At 49.8% G+C, this 20,836-nt stretch overlaps 1 protein-coding gene across 17 annotated transcripts in view; it reads left to right on the top strand.

Moving 5' to 3' along the window:
- RALGPS1 (Ral GEF with PH domain and SH3 binding motif 1) overlaps nt 1–20,836 on the top strand; it is a 274,225-nt gene that overhangs the window by 97,915 nt on the left and 155,474 nt on the right. For 15 of the 17 annotated variants that reach the window (XR_006820740.1, XR_006820741.1, XM_046022361.1 and 12 more), the window contains 3 exons: nt 2,629–2,712; nt 7,625–7,714; nt 10,304–10,396. Coding sequence is in view for 15 of the 17 variants with exons in the window: in XM_046022361.1 (XP_045878317.1) it covers nt 2,629–2,712; nt 7,625–7,714; nt 10,304–10,396 (267 nt within the window). In the remaining 2 variants the exon portion in view is untranslated. The remainder of the gene's footprint in view (nt 1–2,628; nt 2,713–7,624; nt 7,715–10,303; nt 10,397–20,836) is intronic. The other 2 variants (XM_046022370.1, XM_046022366.1) reach the window with 1 other exon arrangement.

Genomic DNA, 20,836 nt, shown 5'->3' with positions numbered 1-20,836 from the left:
TGGAGTTGATTTCAGTGTCCCCGTTTGATCAGCGACGAAACCAGCACCCCCAGAGGTTAACTTGCCTGGAGTCACCTGGGAATTATGTGGCCGGGCTGGGATTCAGACCAGGGTCGTCTGGCTCTTAAGGCCTTTGCTCCATCCATTTCATCAAAGAACCCCTCAAACATAATGTTTTACTCTGTTGAGGCTTTAATTTTAAATGTTACGTGTCTCTCAGTGCAAAAGGTTCTTTAGGGAATTGTCAAAACCCAAGAAGTGTACAAGCAATTTATGAATCAGGGTCTTGGAAATGTTCTAATCAAATAAATGTAGGGCAGGTGTATTAAGTTCTTGCTTTGGTTCCTGTGTGCATGACATCAGCAAAGTGAGAGAGAAACAGTAACAGATTTTATTAATAATTTAAGATCCCAACGAGAGCGTTGTGTGGGGGAAGGAAGGGGTGTTTGGAGCCCATGCTGAGTCTGACAGCAGTGAGACCCTCGGGAGGGGAGGGGAGATAACCTTTACAGAGGACTTGTTCTGTGCTGTGTGCCCTGAGTGTCTTAATCTCATTTCATCGTCGTGTTGAGCTTCCTAGTTACTACGGTGTCATACCCATTTTAAGATGTGAAAATTGAGATTCTGAGAAGACAGTGTCTGAGAAATTCCTGCAGCGTGTGTGTGGAGGCAGGGTCTGTCTAATTCTACGTAAGGTTACCGACTCTTAATTAAGTGTGTACATGTAATTAAAATGTGTGCACGTGCACACACACATACACGTATAACTTTTGCTGTGTATTAAAGAATTTGGGGGAAAAAAACAAAAGGAGCAACTATCTGCCAGAAACTGGGCAACAACCATGCCCCAGTCCTTGATTGCCAGGTTAATGAATTCTCTTTTCGATCTTATTGTAGCCCGTACCTTCCCAGGACTGGTTTTGGGATCCACGAGGAAGGCTGCTCTTGTTCTCATAATTTAACTTGGAAAGGGCATCGCTACCCATTTGCAGAGGCAATTGAGTGTATGTTCTAAAGGGGAGAGAGAAGTCAGTGTAACTGAGGCAGGTCGAATACACATTTTCAGAGCAGGAAGCATCATGGTAAACAGGTAAATCCTACATCTCAAAGAGGGTCACGCTTACATTCGAAAAGAAATAAGGTCAAGGTATTCCTTCGAGAGGAAAAATCCTGAGCCCTTCCTCTTTGCTAACCGGAGATGGTGAGAGATGGCGTGATGAGGCCAGCACCTGACTGCCACATGGGGGTTCTTGCTGAATGGCAGCCCTAGTTGGCGTCCTTGTCATTGCTGTTACTTAGGGTCTACACTGAAGGTGCGAAGGACTTGGCAGGGTCCGGGATGGCTGTTTCTTCCACGTGGGTGGCCAGGAGGAGGATGGTGTACTTGCAGAAGGGAGGCAGTCATGGGAGAAGCTGCTTGAATAGCCTTGGCTTGGTGGCCGAGAGCTCCCAGGTCCAGGCCATGGGATCTTGTGTCCGGAGCTGTCCATTGCCTCCAGCCAGCCTTCGCACAGCACCTGCCTGTCTGTGGCTTATAGTTGGGTCCCGAGAAGCATTTGAAGGACACTGCACTTTGGGCACAACTGCTCAGCCCACAGGTTTTGTCTCTGGCCATTCCCACTGCCCTCCCAGACTTGCTAGTAGACCCCATTCCAGCTGGTGGGCAGCTGGCTCTCACTAACGATCTTATTAAAGTTCTAGGTGTGTGGCAAAAAAATGCTGTTAATAATAGCAAGACCTGATATGAATTAAAAAGGAGGGCTTATAACTCAGAGGTGGAGAGCTTTAATCTGCCTCCTTTCTTCCATTCTATGCCAGGTCCCCCAAGCCACAAGCTGAACATGCTGGGCATTGGGTAATGGGTTTTCCCTGGTTCCCTTATGCACCCCAAGTTGTCCTGGCGAAGTGCTCCCGTTAGCTCCCTTGGGTAGGAACCAGCCTCACTGATAGGTAAAACTTAGGTAATTTGGTGATTCAGATTGTAACGTTAAACCTGCTAGAAAGAAGAGACAAGCCCCTGAAGAAGATGTCAAAGGCAGCCTCTCCTTCTGGGCCCATGTTGGTTTACAAGATAGGGGAGGGACTGACTTTGGGAAGGGGTGTGAGGTAGTTCCAGAAGCTTCTCTGACCGCAGTGGGCTTGGGTCAGGACATTTTCTGATTCTAGGAATGGGGGCTGTCACATGGCCGATGAGCTCTGAGATCCTTTAGCCATATTTTAAGTTCTAAGTTCACTGGCAGGATCCTGCTAGCTAACACATTATGCCCTCTCTCAGACAGTTTGCTTTCAGAAGGGACTTCCGGTCCCAGGAGACCTGGCAGAGAGGCAGTTTGCCGTTAAGGTTATTTTGGCACAGAAGTCCTGAGAAATGTGGCTGGGGTTATGGAGAAAACTGTCCCACCTCCCATCCTCACCTGGGGAGCGGGGTTCCCAGGCTGCACCTCCATCTCCAGATCCAGCCCTTCTCTCCAGAGGAGGAGGAGAACCTCACCCATCCTGGTGAAGAAAAGGATGGCCAGAGCTTCGGCCCTTCCCCACGTCCGTGTCCACATTCCAATTCGATGTCCTGGTGTGTTTTGCATCCCGATTAGAAAGAATCACTGCTGAAATTGACTCTGTGCTTCCTAGGAACTTGCCAGCTGTGGATGGAGTAAGAAGGAGAAACATAGTCTCGCCCCCAACGTCGTGGCCTTTACCCGGAGGTTTAATCAGGTGAGCAGTACCCCTTGCATGTGCGTGAGCAGGTAGCACAGGTGTCCTCTGTGGACTGGGCACCCTGCCAGGGTTCAGTCCCAGGCACCTGGCCCAGGTCCAAACCTTTCTTCCCAAACCACTCCGCCCATCAGTCCTTTTTACCTGCACAGTCCGTTTTCACAGCAGGCAGAACTGAAACCCTCTTTCGCGGGTTTGAATCTCTTCATTGGCTTCCAGTTCCATCCAAGCTGAGACTCGAGCACCTTAATTGCCCCGCAGGGTCCTGCACAGTGGCTCAGGTTTTCATCCACCCCTCTCGCCCCATCCCTTGTCCCTTCCCCCGTCCCATCCTGGCCGGCCTTCCTTCTCTTCGCTGATGCACCGTATCTCTGTCCCGTCAGGCCCCCAGATGTGCCGTCTTCTCAGCTCAGAATTCTTCCTCCCCCTTTAGCTCCAGTCTGATCAGCCTGAATTTACTTCTGCGGGCAGCTTTCTGTGAATCCCCAGCCCGTATGAGGTCTTTGCTGTCACACGTTCTCTCACTGAACCCTGTGCTTCTGTCTCCGTGTGGCCCTTTGCTCATCTGTGCTCGCTCTGTGGAGCTCTTTCTCCTCCCCCTTCTATGCCAGTCTGTGGGCTCTGTCTCGTTCACCACTGTGCCTCCCGCCACTTTGCCTAATGTCCGGGGTAAAAGAAACCCTCAGTAAATGCTTGTGAAATGAATCAATGAGATGCTCAGAAAACACTTGTCGAATTGAATTTCTTTGAGTGCCTCACAGCCAGGCCACTGGCCTCACACATCCTGCTGCAAACTGACTTGTTCCAACCAGAGTCTTTGCTCCAGGTGTGAATATCCACACCCCCTCTTAAGGGAAGGATGATGGGGGCTTGGGCCTTCTTAGCCAATCTGCCAGAATGTGATCTTTGCTAGTAAGCTACCCTGTAAGACCCCTTTTGGGTGGGCCAACCCCCAAATGGTGCTATTGACAGCTTTTCATCTTTCTTCTTGTTTTTTTCTGGTTTCAAATGAGGGCAGTGGATTCAGACCGTGTAGTGTGCGTGACCGGACCTTGGGGTGATGGGCCTAGGTTCCCCTTGGGCCCTCCCTGAAGTGGGGCCTCCCTGCTCAGAAATGCCGGGCCCTGTGCATCACCACTGCCCAGCCCTCTCCAGGCTTCCCCAGCCTCGGCTGCCACCCAAGGATGAGGGAGCCTCAGAGAGGCAACAGCTTTTCATCTGAAAATTGACAGTGCTACAATAGGAGCAAGGAAGGGTCTAGGTGCGCTGGGAGTAGCGGCTGTATGTACTTGTTTGTTTTGAAAAGAGACATTCTGAAGCCTTCTGTTTCTTTTTTCTTTCTTTGCAAAATCTCCCTTTTCAACCAAGCTTAGGCTTTAAAAAATAAACCAGATGTGCACATGCTATCAGAGGATTCAGAGTTTCCTTCACAAAACTATTTGACTGGGAGCCAGCTCAGTCCCACCTCTGACCAGCCGCAGAGCTCCCGGAGGACGGCTGCTGGGGGCTCTGATGTAATCTGCCTTGCACGCAGAGGCCAGGTCAGCTCGGCAGGGGCGGGGCAGCTGCTTCTGCGCATGACTGCCTTGTGTCCAGATCGGACCAAGTGGGTGAAGTGAGCCAGAAGGGCAGTCGCGTTTTCCTAAACAGAATGCTTTGAGAAATGGTCTTGCTGCCAGCCTGTCAGCTACTCCGAGTGAGCAGCTTCTCGACACAGCCCTTGTAGCTCTCTTTTGGAAACTGGCCAGCAGCCAGCCCTGGTCAGCCACTGGGGCTGCTTTCTCTGAGATGAACTGATTGGCATCCCTTCCTGGCAGACTTTTATATGTGAGAACAAGGCTCCCCATCAGACCGTAGATAAGGAAAACAGGTCACTTACCTTTCTCGAGCCTCAGTTTCCTTATCTGTAAGTGAGAATAATAACATGACTCACCTTGCAGAGTTTGTGTGGAGATTAAGTGAAACGGTGTAGGAAGAACTCTCAGTGCGGTGTCTGGCATGTAGTAAACATTCAGCGTTTGGGGGGAGCATAAGAGGGAACATGAAGATCAACTGATTGGAAGGAGGTTGCCCGCAGATTTGAGACTTCTTGTGGCCAAACCACAAACCCAGTAGCCAGGGTCCTGGTCAGACTCGGTGGGCTTGCCTGCCTCTCTGTGGGATCTGTGGGATCTGAGTCCCCTGGGATTTGTTCGTCTTGCTCATAGAGGGATGGAAGGACCCAGACAAGTTCACTGAGCATGTGTTATGGGCCAGGCTTGTATCTCAGCACCAAGGAGTTCACCATAGAGCTCAGAAATGCTCAGCCTTTTTTGGATTATGTCTTCTTTTGAGAATTTGACTGTATATATGTATATATGAACTTGTCCCAATGGGGACATTTTACAAAATGGTACTGGAACAATTGGAACGTTTTTTATGTATGTAAAAAAAAAAAAGTGGACCTGGACATAGACAATAGATCTTTCCTAAAAATTAACTGGTATTTGCCTGTGCAAAGAGAGGAGAAGGGCAGTATTTGGCAATGATGAACGAAGTTGCTAGAAACATGTGCATGACGTGCATGCATGTGTGTGTAGACATAAGGCTTCAGAGAATGGATATATATCTAGGAGTGCAAGTGCTGGGCTGTGCCATTTTGGACTCCTGCCAGTAGTGGAATGAGAGTGTGTGTTGCTCCACGTACCGGCCAGCAGCTGGCCCTCCACTGACTATGTCATTTTAGCCCTTCTGACACATACACGGAGTTCTGCACTCCCCTGCGGCAAATGATGCTGAGCACCTTTTCATCTTTATTACTATTTGTACTTGCTTGGTCAGGTGTCCAGGTCTTTTGCCCATTTTTTCGTTGAGTTGTTTTCCTACTGTTGAGTTTCAAGAGTCTATTTTGAATGTAATGCTTACATCAGGTGTGTGTTTCGCAAGTATTTCCCCAGGTTGTGCTTCATCTTTTAATTTCCTTACCAGCATCTTTTGCACTATAGAAATGTCTACTTGTAATGAAGCCCAGCTTATCTGTTTTTTTTTTCATGGATTGAGTTTTTGGTGTTACATCATCTGGCTTTCGGTGCCCTCCCTAGCTTTGATTTCCCCCTCTACCCTGACCCCACAGAGCACCTGCAACACCAGACCAGTTGGTCCGCTCAGCCCTCCCTGGTCATGGTGTATATAGCCATACCCCAATCCTATCTTTACCTGCTCGAAGTCCACCCATCTTTCAAGGCCTGCCTCTTCCAGCAGACCTTCCTCTACCGTTAACTCTCCCGTGTTCCAGTCCGCTTCGGTTGAACTTCTGTGTCCAGGATTGCCATGGGATTTGGGGAGGATCCTGCCTCCTCTGGTCACCCCTGTATCAGGCAAGGGCCAAGTGTCTGGACTCACGGTGCCTAGAGCCCGCACACAGAACAGGTTTCACAAAAGTCTGTTGAATTGACCTGGAGTTGCCTCCGCACCCGTGCGCTGCAAATCAGTGTCGACCCTGCCGTGTGCCATAACTAGGCCTTAATTGTGTGTGACTTTTTGGCGTGCAGGAATCTATTAAATTATACATATACACTATCACACTTGAGTTTATGTGGCATAAAAATGTGCATGTATTAAAATATAAGGTTTATGGGCATATCATTTGATGTCCAGAAAATCTTTCTTCCATAACTGGCTAGTAAACGTTTGAGTCTGAACTTAATTTTAGGCAATTCCTTGGAAAAAATGATTCTATGGAAACCCAGGCATGTCCTGGAGGCAACCACAGATAATTACGCGGAAAAAACTTTTCTATAATATTCCTGCTTAACATAAAAAGCAAATTTTTGATGCCTGGTTACTCTTGTTTTCTCATTGAAAAGTGACTATTTCAGGAAAGAGAAAAAATCTAGTTGCTTCAGTAAAGGTGCTTTGTTAACTCTGGACTATCTCTATTTTAATTTGTAAAATTCAGAGGTTTTAGATGTCTTTGCCTTCCTTTCAACTCCCCACCTCCCTGTACTCGGCTCAGCTCTCTCTCTCTCTCTCTCTTGGCCGTGCTGTCGTCCCACCCTTGGGCATCCATGGGTCACACAGCACTGTCGTTACAGTAGCGAGACAAAAACAAGAAAGTAACCACTTCCCAGACTTTCTTGGCACGGAGCCCCTTCTGTGTTGTACTGAGGTGTCATGTGAGTCCGCTATACCCTGGGAGACAACTTGCTTGTTCCCAAAAGGATTCAGGGGCTCGGGGATGTTGATTTCTGTGAGAGGTCAAGCATGAATCATGTTTTCTTTTTTCTTTTTTTGAAGCATGAATAATGTTCTGAACCCAAAGTACTGTCATGTCCTTTTGGCATCAGTGGTCTCCAGAAAAACATGTCCCTTCACCTGCCTTGCTTTATGGGACTTTGAAAGACATTTGCATATCATTTAAATTATTGGGTGAACCTCTCCTAGAAAATTAATTTGTTATGATTGTGCAAATTTTGGTGAATCCTACTCAGTTGAGGTCTGGCTGGGGATATAGGTCTCAACGGTGGTACAGCCAGTGAACACACGTGTTTGTCCGGCCATTTGTCAGTCCATCCATCCGACACCCCAGCCATGGTTTTCCCACAACTGAGCAGGAATCTGTCCAAATCGTCTCAAAATTTCCTGCCACAGCTTCAGAGAGATTCATATGTTGTGGAGGCCCGGTAATTCCCCGGGTGATGAGGAAAGTACTTGTCTCTCGGCATCGCTGTGTGTGTTCGAGAGGGGGTGCTGAAGGAGGGACCCACCTGCAGGGCTGGGTGTCGTAAAAGACCCCTCAGGCACCTGCAACCCCGGGCTGCGCTCCTCCAGCTTCCTGACCCCCCGTGGTGGGCGAGGGCGACCAGGGTGGTCCAGGGCTTAACCATTTCTCTGGTGTGTGTGTGTGTGTGTGTGTGTGTATTTGACTCTACAGGTCAGTTTTTGGGTTGTTCGAGAAATTCTAACAGCACAGACTTTAAAAATAAGGGCAGAAATCCTGAGCCATTTTGTGAAAATAGCCAAGGTAAGCTCTTTTGTTATTATGTTTTCCTCTCTCCCTCCCTCCCTTCCTTCCATCCTTCTTGCAGAATGTGTCTCCTCAGTACTTTGAGAGCTGCCTTGCTCTGGGCTGGACTGGGTTCAGACAGAAGGCTGTGACCTGACTTCTCTAGGCTGTAAGACCGGCCTACGTGCCTGCTCGGCGTCCCCGCCCCTGTGCACGCTTGGTGGGGTGGCCCTCTAGCCGTTATGATGGCAGTCAACCGTTCTCCTTAGCTGGCTGTTCAGACTCTCTGTGAGACCCTGGGGGCTCCCTCTGGGGTCCACCCCTCCTCCTGTTTCAGACGCAGCCGGTCCTGGGCCTGCCGGGCTCTGTGGTACCCTCACCTCCTGTAGTCTTGTCCCCGAACCGCACAGCTCACCTCACCGCCAGCCTGAGCGTAAGGCCTAGGCCCCTACTCCCCATTCCCGCCCCCTGCCCTGATAGGTTCTGTCCTTGCCAGCTGTTGAGCACCGGGCTTAGGTCTGTACCCCGCCTTCCCCCTCCTCTTCCCTGATGTTGGCCACGCTCATCACTCCGCCAGCGCCTCCCCTGACGCTGCTGCCGACCACAGGGCGTGCCTGCACCCGGCGGCACACTGCTGTTCTGTCTGGTTCCCCGTGTGCTGTGTGCACGTGCCGTGTTCCCACCCAGACCCTGGGCCCGCTGACCTGTACCGATGTCCTTCCGAGCCAGGCATCACAGCGGCCGCTCTACCGAACTGATTGTGTTCGACGTTCACATTGTTATTCTCCCGCTTCTAGAGGAGGACGAGGGGTTTAGAGAGGAGAGCGGCCATGCCCGGGGCCTTGTAGCGGGTGAGCCGCAGCATTGTCTCTGCCTTCAGGAAGCTGCTGTGCTGCCCTCATGGGAAGGTTAAGGGCATCCATCCAGAAGTATGTCAGGGGCAGCAGATAACTTTCACGCCACGTGCATTCGGAAGTGCTTGGGACCGTGCTGGGGCTGGGCTCAATGACGCTTGTTACTATCAGCGCGCTCATGCTGGGCCGTGAGAGAAAGCCGGGTGAAGTTCGGGGCCACTGGTGCTCCCTGGAACGGAGCTTGCGGTGCCTGTCCAAGGAGTCCAAGCCGGTCCCACCTTAACGTCTGCCATCTTCCAGCGCTGGCGCATCACGCTGGCACTGTGCCCTGAGGCTGTTCTTGTGCAGACCCCTCCTTCCTCCGGGTCTTGGTTTCCCTCTGCAAAATGAGAGCAGCTGGCTTAGAGGGTCTCCCAGAGGACCTTCAGCTCGGGAAGAAATCCTATGACAGGCCTAGCCTTTCAGATACATAGGATGAAATTCAGTCCTCTCAGAGAATCTGTTATTACACACAGGAAACAATTAGAGATTGTTACAAGATATATGAAAGGAAGTATTAACTTGTGTGGTAAAGGAGAGATCTGAGGAGGAACAGAGCTGCGAGGACTAGACATAAGGGCTTTTTATTATTCATTCATTCACTAGGTCCTACTGTGCGCCGTATGCGGCACTAGGGATATGACACCAGGTACAGCTTCACCCCTGCTCTCGGGGAACACCTGATCCAGGGCGAGAGAGAAGCAGGTCAAAGCGACTACAGGCCAGTGTGCTAAGGCGATGCACAGACTGTTGTGGGAACACGTAGGCTGGGGCCCCGAGCTCCCTAGATTTGGAGGGTCAGGAGAGTCATACTAGAGGAAAGGCATCTGCGCTCAGTAGTACCCAAGACAAGGTGCAGGGAGGGGGGAGTCTTACCCACAGGCACAGAGCACTCCCCAGAGCCATATGTGCCCTGGTTACCTTTCTTACTGTAGGTGCCGGCATGCCAAGGCTCGGCAGCTCGCTGCGACACACGGGGATTGGGAGCTGGGATTGGAACCAGGTCTCTTGGCTCTGTGGAGCCTGCTCGCTGGCCCCAAACTTCACCGGCTCCCAAGAATGAGAAGGGGACCAGTCCCGTTAGCAGGTTTCCCTCAGTGCCAGACTAGAACGTCTTTCTGTACTCCTCTTGGCCGTGTCCCCTGCTCGTCTTCTCCATGGTCAGGAGCTCATGTGAGACTGAATTAAATCCAAATGTTCTCACCAGCGTGGGTTCTGGCTCAAAGGAGCACAGTCAAGTGACTGAGCAGCCAGAGCTCTGTCTTCCTAATGGAGGGGGTGGGGGCCATGCAGACTGGTGACATTTTTCCTCGGGCCCTCTTGTTCCGGGTGTAAGGTAGTCACAGAAGACCCATGTCGATATTGTTGGCACAGCCGAGGCTTCAGTTTATAAAAGCCTTTTGGGACAGTTCCGATTCGTCTAAAAAAAGAACATAAAGGACATTATCAAACCTTATCCCGAGCCACGTTTCTGTCCAGCAGCCAGACTAGTCAGCTTATAAAATTTTGCAAGTGTTTTAGATGCAAACTCACCTTTTGACAACTTGAGAAAAAAAGCATATGGTTTCTATGAACTCCATAGAACGATATTTTCTACATGAGATATTTTTAAGTATAATCGAATTTCATAAATATGACATTTGGTAACACTTGAGCATGTTTTTGTTCTGTTGTTTATAGCAGCAAAATAATCTATTCCATATCTTTTTTTCAGAAACTTCTAGAACTCAACAACCTTCATTCTCTCATGTCTGTGGTATCAGCATTACAAAGTGCACCCATCTTCAGGCTGACAAAAACCTGGGCTGTAAGTTAATGCCTTTGATTTTGACTCTGATTTCACCGGTGAAGTTCTTTATTCCTCGAGCCCCCGAAGGCTTTCTCTGACTGTCTGCCCTTTACTGGTCACAGAGGATTACCGTGAGATCCCTGGGCCCCCTGCCTCCTTCAGGGACCTCAGCCCCATTTTGGGATGAGGAAGTTGGGAGGATGCCAACATGGCTGGGGCCAGAGCCCCCTCGAGTGGACCTTCCTGGACACATAACGTCACGTGTAGGGGCTGGGTCAGTGACATGACTTCTGCTCTCCACTTGGCTGGCATTCTTCTCTGACAGGCTCCAAACTGCCCTTGGGAAGGTCTCTGGGCTGATGGTTTGCAGCTGCCCTGGGTTGCTGGCCGTATAGCTACGAGTCTCTCTGGAGAAACCCGTGGCCCTCCTGTAGAGAAAAGTGGGGTTTTGTTTTGTTTTTATTCCTGAAGGCCGTGGATAATTTCAGCTTAGAGGTGGAGTCTGATAGTTATATAATTGAGTCAGTAGGAAAGTTTTTCTGCTGTAAAAATACTTTAAAAATATCTCAGCCCTCTTTGTCCTCCTTAGCTGGCACAGTGCCTGACATGGGGGAAGTAATTGCTGTTTCCATAGCTCATTAGCATTCACCTCCTGGCCCGCCCGGCCCAGGGTCTCCCACAGCCACACAGCCCGAGCCTTTCAAGACCTGTTTATGTCCCACAGAACTGAAGGGAACTATATGGAAGTGTCAGCTGTGCTTCTGCAACTCATTTCCGAACTTCTTTCTGCCCGTCTGCGGGGCTGGGCTCGGTTTCATACTTGGCTAATTCAGGGGCCTTTAAAACACTTAGGGATTATGTTGTAGGTGATCAGAAATGAGCTTGTTTTTTTAAATTGCCATTTTCCATGGACTTAGCTCTAGCGAAGTGGAGCGAGACGTCTTAGCCTGGAGTCAGAAACCGGGGGTGCGTTCAGCCGTTGTTCAGAGCGTGACTTCTGTGGGACTTGTTTCCCTCTGTGCGCTCAGACGTTGGCGTAGAGGAGTGGTTTTACGTCAGTGCTTTGTGGAGCCCCAAGGGTTCTGTGGAGCTGCCCTGAGGGCCATCAGGGCTGGGGAAGAGGAGGCTGTTTCCACCAGAGCAGCTCTGTGTGCCTCGGTTTGACGGGCTGGACTCCTGGGTGGATTTCAGCTCAGCAGTGGCTTGCGAGGTTGAAAGCAAGTTTGGAAGCCGCCGGTCTCTCCTCTTGTTGCCAGGCCTGTGAGTCCCCACGTCCATCTGAGCCATGAGGCTTTTTTTCAAAAGTTGCCTAGAGAGTCTTTTTCAAATGAATTTTCCATTATTTAGATGCTCTTACTGTTTCTTGAGCTGCTGGGAGCTGCGTGTGGACTCAGATGAATTATGAATCTCAGCATGCACAAACGTCACCGTCAGCAATGTGGCGACCCTCATGACCCCCAGAAGCTGTATAGTTGGCGAGGGCAGGAAGGGAGTCTCGCAGGTCACCTCTCGCCCAGCCTATCCTGTTGGCCCGAGGACAGTGGTTGGCACAGAGCATTTGGGAAATGGAGGGGGCCCTGTTCACCCTTTTCCACCTTCATCCTGATCACCACGGCCTAGTGGACGGAGGTGGCTGCGGGGACACTTCCCGACACTGTCCCCGTGCCTGTTGTGATGAGCCCCCAGCACTTCTACTCTGTGGTTCTGTCCCCCCGTCTTCCTCTTGCCGCGACTGCCTTCTTTCCTGGCGAGCTCTGATGTTCCTTTGTATCCCTGGTGTCCAGCTGAGTATTTGCTTGTTGTTTGCGTTGCTACATCTATGGCCCTGACTCTTTTCCTTCATGTGCCATTATTTCTGGTATTGAGATTGGCCGTAGGAGTATTGCCAGAAAAGAGCTGTTTCCCCTCTCCTCACTTTTCCCTTGACCTGGTACTGGGGAGACCTCAGGGGCCCACAGAGCAGGGAGGAGCAGGAACACAGGAGACACTGCCATCACAGCCCAGAGCGTTAGTGCTCTTATAGTCTTCATTAAAAAAAAAAAATTATTTATTTATTTTAGAGAGAGAGAGGAGGAGGTGGGCAGGGCAGAGGGAGAAGGAGAGAGAAACCCAAGCAGACTCCGCGCTGAGTGCAGAGCCTGACATGGGGCTTGGTCTCGTGACCGTGAGATCAACCTGAGCCCGAAACCACAAGAGTCGGGTGTTTTAACGGACGGTGCCATCCTGGTGCCCCTAGAGTCTTCATTTTTTAGAGAGGGAAGCTGAGGCTCTAGGAGGTGCGGCGGCCTGATGGAGGTCCCGGGGCTGGTGAGAGCCAGAGCTGGTGTGGGGTCGCAGTGCCTTGCTGCCGCGCAGTCTGTGCTCTTGGCCAGTGCGCCGGATGGCTTGTCGGTGGTGGAGCCTGATATTGGAATCGGGTGGGGCCCAGGCCAAGGAGAAAGGCACACACGTTGGGAAGTGGGGCTGGCAGCGTGTGACTCACGCCCTGAGTGCTGTCCCTGGGGTGGTTGAAGCCCTGGAAATCTGGAAAACCTGGACAGAAGGGAGTTCCGGGTGTGGGTAGACATCTGCCCCTTGGTGGCACCGTGGACGACCTGAGCGAGGGCCAGTTGGTCCTTAGCTGTAGGCAGGGCAGCCCGTTGACCTGTCCGTAGCTGGCTGTAGGGTGCCCGCAGCTGAGGGACTGAGGGTGGGTGGGAGACCGACACTGAGCACAGGCTCCCACACAGTAGGCCCTAATAAATGCTGGGGAGGGAGTCACCTTCTGCTGGCCGGAGAAACACAGTTAGGGTCTGATTCACCCCAGCACTGGGGCCTCTTTGGAATACTGGCTGCCTCAAGGCCACGCGGCGTGAGCAAGACAGAAACGGTCAGTTCTGGTTTCCTGAGTACGTGCTACCGTGCGGCTCTTACTCATTCTGCAAATCAAATATTTACCGCATGCTTCCTCCAGGCCAGGCCTCAAGGCTACGGTTAAGGGCCCCGTCTTTATGGGCTTTTGTGTTGTTCAGAGGAGACAGACACATTGAGGGAAGATAAACACTTGTCCCGTCTTGCTGGTGTAAGAAGTGATGGATAAACACTTGTTGAGTGTGCGAGGCAGTGAGCAAAGAGCTGTCCGATGGGAATGGGAGCGATACAGGAGACCAGGACAGGCGGTGTGAGAGAGAGTGCCTGGGGTGTGCTGAAGCCTGGTGCATCAGGGAAGGCCTTTCTGAGAAGGAAGGCTGCGCTAAGTTGGGCCTGGGTGACACGCAGAGCCATGCCAGGATGAGGTTACAGCCAGTGCGAAGACCCACGGCGGGAAGACACGTGGTGCCATCAGGAAACTCAGAGCTGGTGTGGCAGGGGCACCGTGGGCCAGGAGATTGATGCAAGGTGCCGCGGGTGGGCTGTGCCCCATCGTGAAGGGCTTGCAGCTCAGGACAGGAGTTAGGTTCTATTTTGAGTGCACGGAGCCGGACATGATCTGGCTTACAGCTGCTTTTCATTTTTTGTCTTTGAAATTACTGTTGCTACTGTGTGGAAAACAAACTGGGCGGGGAGTGCAGGGGCTAAGATGGGAAACGGGGCCTGGTCAGGAGGTCAGGCAGCATCCGGGAGCGAGCTGGTGTGGCTTGGGCTGGCGAGGGGCAGGACACAGGAGAGGAGGAGATGGACAGGGGAGGCATTCTGAAGGCAGACCTGGTGGGTTTACGTGGTGGAGTGTTGGAGAGGAGGAAAGGAAAGGAATGGAGAGGATTTCTAGGTTTGGGGCCCGAGCAACGAGGGCAATGGTAAAACCTTTTCTCTGGTCAGAGTGGTCCCAGGAGGAGGCTGACTTACTCACAAGTCACCTGGGGGTATAGAATTCCTGGAGTCTGGGTGAGTCACTCTTTACAGTAATTATAGTCATGTGCTACACACACACACACACACACACACTCTGCTTGCTGGCTCTGCATGTTCCTGTCATGATTCGCTCTTTCCTACTGCATTGATCCAGGCAGTTTGCCTCATCTGCAGCGGCAAGGGGACATCGTGGCCAATGGGTCAGGAGGCCTGGTCTGCAGGGTGGGGACCTGCAAAGGGAGCCCCTTGGGAGGGGGGCTCTCACTGCAGACACCCGGGGGAATGGGGTCCTCAGGCTCTGCAGTTTGGAGCACAGCCATTTTGCAAATGTTCTGAGAAGGCAGATTTGTGGCATGCACCTATTTCGGACTTCCGAGTCTTTTATTCCGGAAGTGCCTCTGTTCCCCGTGTCTGATGTCGTGGCCCAGGGAACCCCCTCTGATGTTGCTGAGAAGGTGGTGATAGGCATGGGCTGCCTCTTTCAGGCTTTCCTGAGCCTTGGCTCAGGTGGGAGGCAAGATGGCTGAGGGGGTGAGGAGATGGAGGGCAGAGGAAACCAACGTTTGTGCCTCCAATGACTCACTCCCCTGTCCTTCCTCATAGCCGTGCCTGCATTGCTTCTCAGAAAGTCCCAGTCGTGAACTCTGCTGACATTGTCACCCTCCTCTTCCTTTCATTGCCGCAACAGCGGACACTTCATCACCCCCTTCTCAAAAGCTCTCCTGCCCTTGGCCTAGTCCTCTTCTTGCTGTTCTGACAGCGGGCTCCTCCCTGACCGCTTTCGTTCCTCCCTCCCACTGGATGTAAGTGTTCTGTGAGGCTCTGACCCCACATCCCGCCCTCTCATCCGCTTCCCATCCCTGGGGGCCCCGACGGCACGGCATGGAGAGCTTCACCAGCACTTCGGTACCCAGCGGAGGCAGTCTGCTCCGCTCACGCTCAGCCTCTTTCTGCAGCCCTAGACCCGCGTTCCCACGCCTGCTCCGCACAGCCCTCTGCTTGCATGTTCCTTTGACAGCTCACGCTTGGCATGTCTGAGATCAAGCTTTGGTTTCCAGGAAGTGATCATGAGTGCCAGAAGACTCTCCTAGCAGATTGTGTTTTGGACTTTGAGGCAATATGGTAGACGGAGCTGATGGGGAATAAGCCCCTCCCTGCTCCAATCACACAAACACAAATAAATGCCGGATAAAATACAACCAAATTAAAAACCAAGATGCAAAGCTGAACCAGCAGCCAAGAAAGGGGAGTCACCATGTGCTACAAATAAAGCATGCTCTCAGAGGCAGCACCGTGAGCACAGCTGAAAAGAAACCGCTGTGTCTTGGCTTTGCGGCTGGCACTAGGGTTCTCGTGTGTGCGTGGGAGGACTGTCTAGGTCACAGGCCCCGTGCACATGGGGGGCTGGAACTCAGCTGCCCACAGGAACCCGGAACCCCTCAAGTGTCACCCAGCAGAACGTCTCTGTCCAGCCTGGGGGAGCCCCTTGAAAGCATGAGTGCAAAATGTCACCTATGGGAAACTGTCACCCAGCCTGTACCTCAGGCAGCTGTGGAGTCTGAGGACACAAGACCTGAGATTGTGTGGGGACCCCAGGCCAAGCAGTGAGGGGAAGTGTCCCATGGAGAGTAAGAGCATAGGCTCTTGAATCAGATACCTGGGCTCAGCCTCAGACCCGCCTCTGTGGTAAGGATTAAATGAGTGAATATATGAAAAAAATGTTGAGAGATGTGTCTGGCACATCAAAAGTGTGTTGGGTGAGTATTAGCCGTGGCTGCTGTTGTTAGCATTATTTTCGACTCTTCTCAACTATTCCCGAGTGAGCCAGGCCCGGTTATCTCTGACCTGAGATCACCATCTTCGGGCTGCTCTCAGTGCTCCTGGTCTCTGTGCCCCTCCCTCATACCACTGCTGGAGTGATCGTCCTGGAAGAACTCTAGCGTCTTTGCTTTCCTGCTCCAAGACTGCTCTTCAGACTCGGCCACCTCTTGCTTGGGTGGGGGCTCTGTGCCCAGCCCTCCTCCAAAGTGAGAAGTTCGGATCTAACCCTGTCAGTGCTGTTCTTTGACCTGCCATTTGAACCTTTCACTCACCACGCCCCGTTTTATAATAGTGCCTATATCGTCAGCCAGTTTTCAGCCATCGTTTGGATTCCTAACCCTGGACTCCAGTGATCCCCGAGAGTCAGGAGAGACGCAGAGCTGGGATGAGAGGATCAGTATGTCTCCGTAGGTGTTTTGCGCATACAGCAGAGCGCAGAGGACACAGCAGAGACATTTTGGCAATGGAAGTACCGAAAGGTTTCATACCTACCTCACACCTACTTCCTGACCTCAAAAAACAAACCATAAACCTTTCCACTGTGGCCAGTGGGTCGTCTGCCTCCACCAGCAACACAGGCCCGAGTCACGTGCGGAAGAGACGCAAGAGTTGGCCGGAGGAATTTCCTGTTCGTCCACGGTCACAGTCAACTCATTCTTTCCCCCTTTGACTGGTAGTTGCTGTTCAGGCTTAGCTACTTGTGATTGGTGCTCTGGTCGCAAGTTGAGTGGAAGTGTCAGAAGAGTAGAACAAGTAGCCAAAACGGTCATGATATGTCCGTGATTGCCAAATGGCAAGACTAAAAACATACTTTGCCAAGTGGCAAGTTTCTATCTCTCTACGCCCTTTCCAGTCTTTTTAAAATTATTAATTCTTTTTTATTTGAGTGTAGCCGACACACAGTGTTACATTGGTTCCAGGTGTACACCGTAGCGATTCAACGGGTTTTTCCATTATGCTGTGCTCAGCACCGGCGGGGCTGCCATCTGTCACCACAGAACCCATTACAGTATCATTAGCTGTCTTCCTCGTGCTGGGCCTTTTATTCCCGTGACTTTCTCATTCCATTACCGGAAGCCTGTATCTCCCACTCTCCTTCACCCATGTCGCTCACCCCCATCCTCGTTGTCTCTGGCAACCATTAATTTGTTCTCTGTATTTATAGGTTTGATTCTGCTTTTTGTTTCCTAAATGTTTCTTCATTTGGTTTCGGAGCCAAATCATACGGCAATTGTCTTTCTCAGTCTGACTTATTTCCCCTGGCATAGTACCCTGGAGGCCCTCCCATGTCGGTGCATATGGCACGACCCCATTCTTTTTATTGCTGCGTAATATTCCATTGCATAATAATACCTTATTGTCCTTGCCCGTTTGTCTGCTGATGGACTTTCAGGTTGCCTCCATATCTTGGCTATTGTGAATAATGCTGCACAGTGGACATAGGAGTGCATCTCCCTCTCCAGTCTTGTCCAAAGCAACGTTTCTGCCCAACTGCAGCTCCCTTGAGCATCCTTGTGCGTTCCTACCTCCAGGCCACTGCTCGTGCCTTTTTTTTTTTTTTTTCTTTTCTTTTGGTCTTGAGGGCCTCCCCAGCCCTGTCTCTGCTGGTTGAAATCCTTAGACACTTGTTTCTATGACTACCTCTCCCTGAAGGTCCTCCTTCCCATAACAGAGTTCGTTCTCTCCAGAGCCCTCTTACATTATTTCTGACCTTCCTATCTCAGCTAGCATTTTTCATTGTTCAACCAGGTTGGACAAAGGGAGACACACATTGGATACCTGATTCCTCACCTACCCAGACCAAGTCTGGAGCCAGGATGGGCCCTTGGCAAGCTTCCATTTGGGGATGAGTCTCAACCTTCTTGCTCTACTTTGGGGGCTTTGTGAGAATGTCTCCCCGGGTTACGAGGAGCAGAATTTTTAAAAATTTAGCAAAATTATTGGAAACACATGGCAAAAGTTATCCTATAAGATTATACATTATGTATGTATGCATGTGAATGTATGTATATATGTGTGTACATGTGAACTGTTCAAGGATAATGTTTTTAAAAGGTGAACTCGGGGTGCCTGGGTGGCTCAGTCGTTAAGCGTCTGCCTTCAGCTCAGGTCATGATCCCATGAGCTCAGGTCCTGGGATCGAGCCCTGCATGGGCCTCCCTGCTCAGTGGGAAGCCTGCTTCTCCTCCCACTCCTCCTGCTTGTGTTCCCTCTCTCGCTGGGTCTCTCTCTGTCAAATAAATAAATAAAATCTTTTTTTTAAAAAAAGAAGGTGAACTCATGACTCATATAGATATAAAATGAAAGCTTGCAAAGATTTTAAGTCGTTAATTAGTGAGAGAAGCAGTAAAATATTACAACCAGTGAGATATTATCAAAAGAGAATCCAGAGTACTAGACTTCCTCCATAGTTACACAAGGAATGCCAAAATAGTTTTAAAAAATAATTTATTTATTTATTTGAGAGAGAGGGAGAGAACACAGGCAGGGAGAGTGGAAAGCAGAGGAAGAGGGAGAAGCAGGCTCCCCGGTGAGCAGAGAGCCCAGTGTAGGCCCCGGAGATCATGACCTGAGCTGAAGGCAGAGGCTTAACCCACTGAGCCACCCAGGCATCCCAGAATGCCAAAATAATTTTTTCAATGGCTACAAATCAGTGGCATTTCTTGAGACATAATTTGTCTTTCTGTGGACATGACTACATTTTCCACAAGTTAACTTCTGTATATAAAGAGTTTCAGAAGGCCTTCGTCAGAGACAAATGGGGAGAGACAGCCCAGAAACCTCCGAAGTTTCCAAGTCACAGGGTTCCCTTATCTTGCTTATGACAGGCTCCATTGCACATAGTTTACATTAGATACAGGACTTTGTAGCTTCGTTATTTTTCAGAAGCTGATAGTTTGTATCAAAAGAGGTAAAAATGACTTCTAAGTGCCCTCGTTTTACTCCTTATTCACGCCGTACTGAGTCTGCTCAATCCATCGGTCCACAGAGTGCCACAGCACTAAAAATTCTTTCCATACCAACAGCAGACACTGGAATTGGAATAGAATTTCGAGCCAGTTTTAACGTATTTGGAGCCACAGACTCTTTGTTGAAAAGCATTTCCACATATCAAGAATTGTTATTCTGTTGGAAAGCATTTCCACGTATCAAGAAAAGTTCTTCTCTCAAGGCGAGGGAACAAGATACCAATGTCCTCATAAAGAGGATTTGGAGGGACTTTTTCTTTTTCCCTCCACGGAAACATTTTCCAGATTTGAGCTATTACCCAGATGAGGGAAGTTTTCGTCGTTAGTCAAATGCAAGTGCCAGATGCAGATTCTCAGAGCATGTGTGATAAGGGAAATTTCCAGACGCAACCTATTTGACCAAGATTTGTGATCTTCCTGGTTTTTGACCCTGTGGTTTATGATTCCCATTTATCCCATGCAACTGACACTTGACATCATGAAAATTATGTAATATCACTATCCTGGGGCTTGATTTTTACTTTGTAATTTTAGTGTACTTTGCATCTATGGTCACAGACCCTTTCTCAATCCTAATTTTGTAAATTTTTGCTTTTTGCCCCATTTTAAAGAGGGTTTACCTGTTTTGTTGGTATAAAAAGTACTTCTTGGGTCTAATTATCGTTTCTATAGGCTTGGCATTTACTTTACTTTTGAAACATACCAGTTTATAATTTTATCTACTAATCGATTTCCCTTACTTATCCCCTACCTATTTTCCTAGCTTCTTGAGTTGAATGTTTAGTTTATTTATAATCTCACTTGTTTTAACTTGAAAAGAGTTTAAAACCATGCATTTTCCTCTCAGTACAGTTTTGGCCTCATTCACATAACTTAACATATGGTTTCTCATTGTTTGTGGTTTGTAAATAGTCCATAATTCTGGCTTTCATTTTTTTCTTTTACCCAAGAGTTATTGGAGTTTTCAAAATTTTCCAAGCATTTGGATTTTTAAGTTATCATTGTTAGTTTTTCCATTCTTTTATTCAACAAATACTTAGGCAGTGTACTCTCTGCGCTGGAAACTGTACCAGATTCAGGAAATGGTGGTGCGAACATAACCAGCATGGCTGCTGTTTGCTTCATGGGATTTGCTGTTTGCTGAGAGAGACACATGTTAATTGCACAGTTAACCCCAGTCATTATAAATTATTGTGGAAGAAATTCAGGGTGCCTCACGGCTTCAGCTTTGCCAGAAGGGAAGTTGCCTATTGTATTTAGTGAACTCTTTCTTGATCCTATCTTCTTTTCTTTTCTCTTCTTCTTTTTTTTTTTTAATATTTTATTTATTTATTTGACACAGAAAGAGATTGCAAGTAGGCAGAGAGGCAGTCAGAGAGGGGAAGCAGGCTCCCCGCCGAGCAGAGAGCCCGGGTGCGGGACTTGATCCCAGGACCCTGAGCTCATGACCTGAGCCAAAGGCAGAGGCTTAACCCACTGAGCCACCCAGGTGCCCCTTCTTTTCTCTTCTTTAAGATTTTAGTTATTAATTTGAGAGAGAGCAAGCGAGCAAGCGAGAGAGAGCAAGCATGCACAAGCAGGGGGAGCAGCAGAGGGAGAAGGAGAAGCAGGCTATCTGCTGATCAGGCAGCCCGATGTGGGACTCCATCCCAGGATCCTGGGATTATGACCTGAGCCGAAGGCAGACGCTTAACCAACTGAGCCACCAGGCACCCCTTGATCTTATTTTGTTACCTCTTTTCCTGAGCATAAATACTTTCAGTATCTGTTTGACTGTGGCAGGCAAGTAATTTATTTTCTTGTATGTAGTTTTGGTGCCTCCTTCTTGAGGCTTCCC

The sequence above is a fragment of the Meles meles genome, chromosome 11 (genome assembly GCF_922984935.1).
Source record: "Meles meles chromosome 11, mMelMel3.1 paternal haplotype, whole genome shotgun sequence".
Lineage (NCBI taxonomy): Eukaryota > Metazoa > Chordata > Mammalia > Carnivora > Mustelidae > Meles > Meles meles.
The sequence above is the reverse complement of the archived record's forward strand: the minus strand, read 5'-3'. Positions and strand labels throughout refer to the sequence as shown.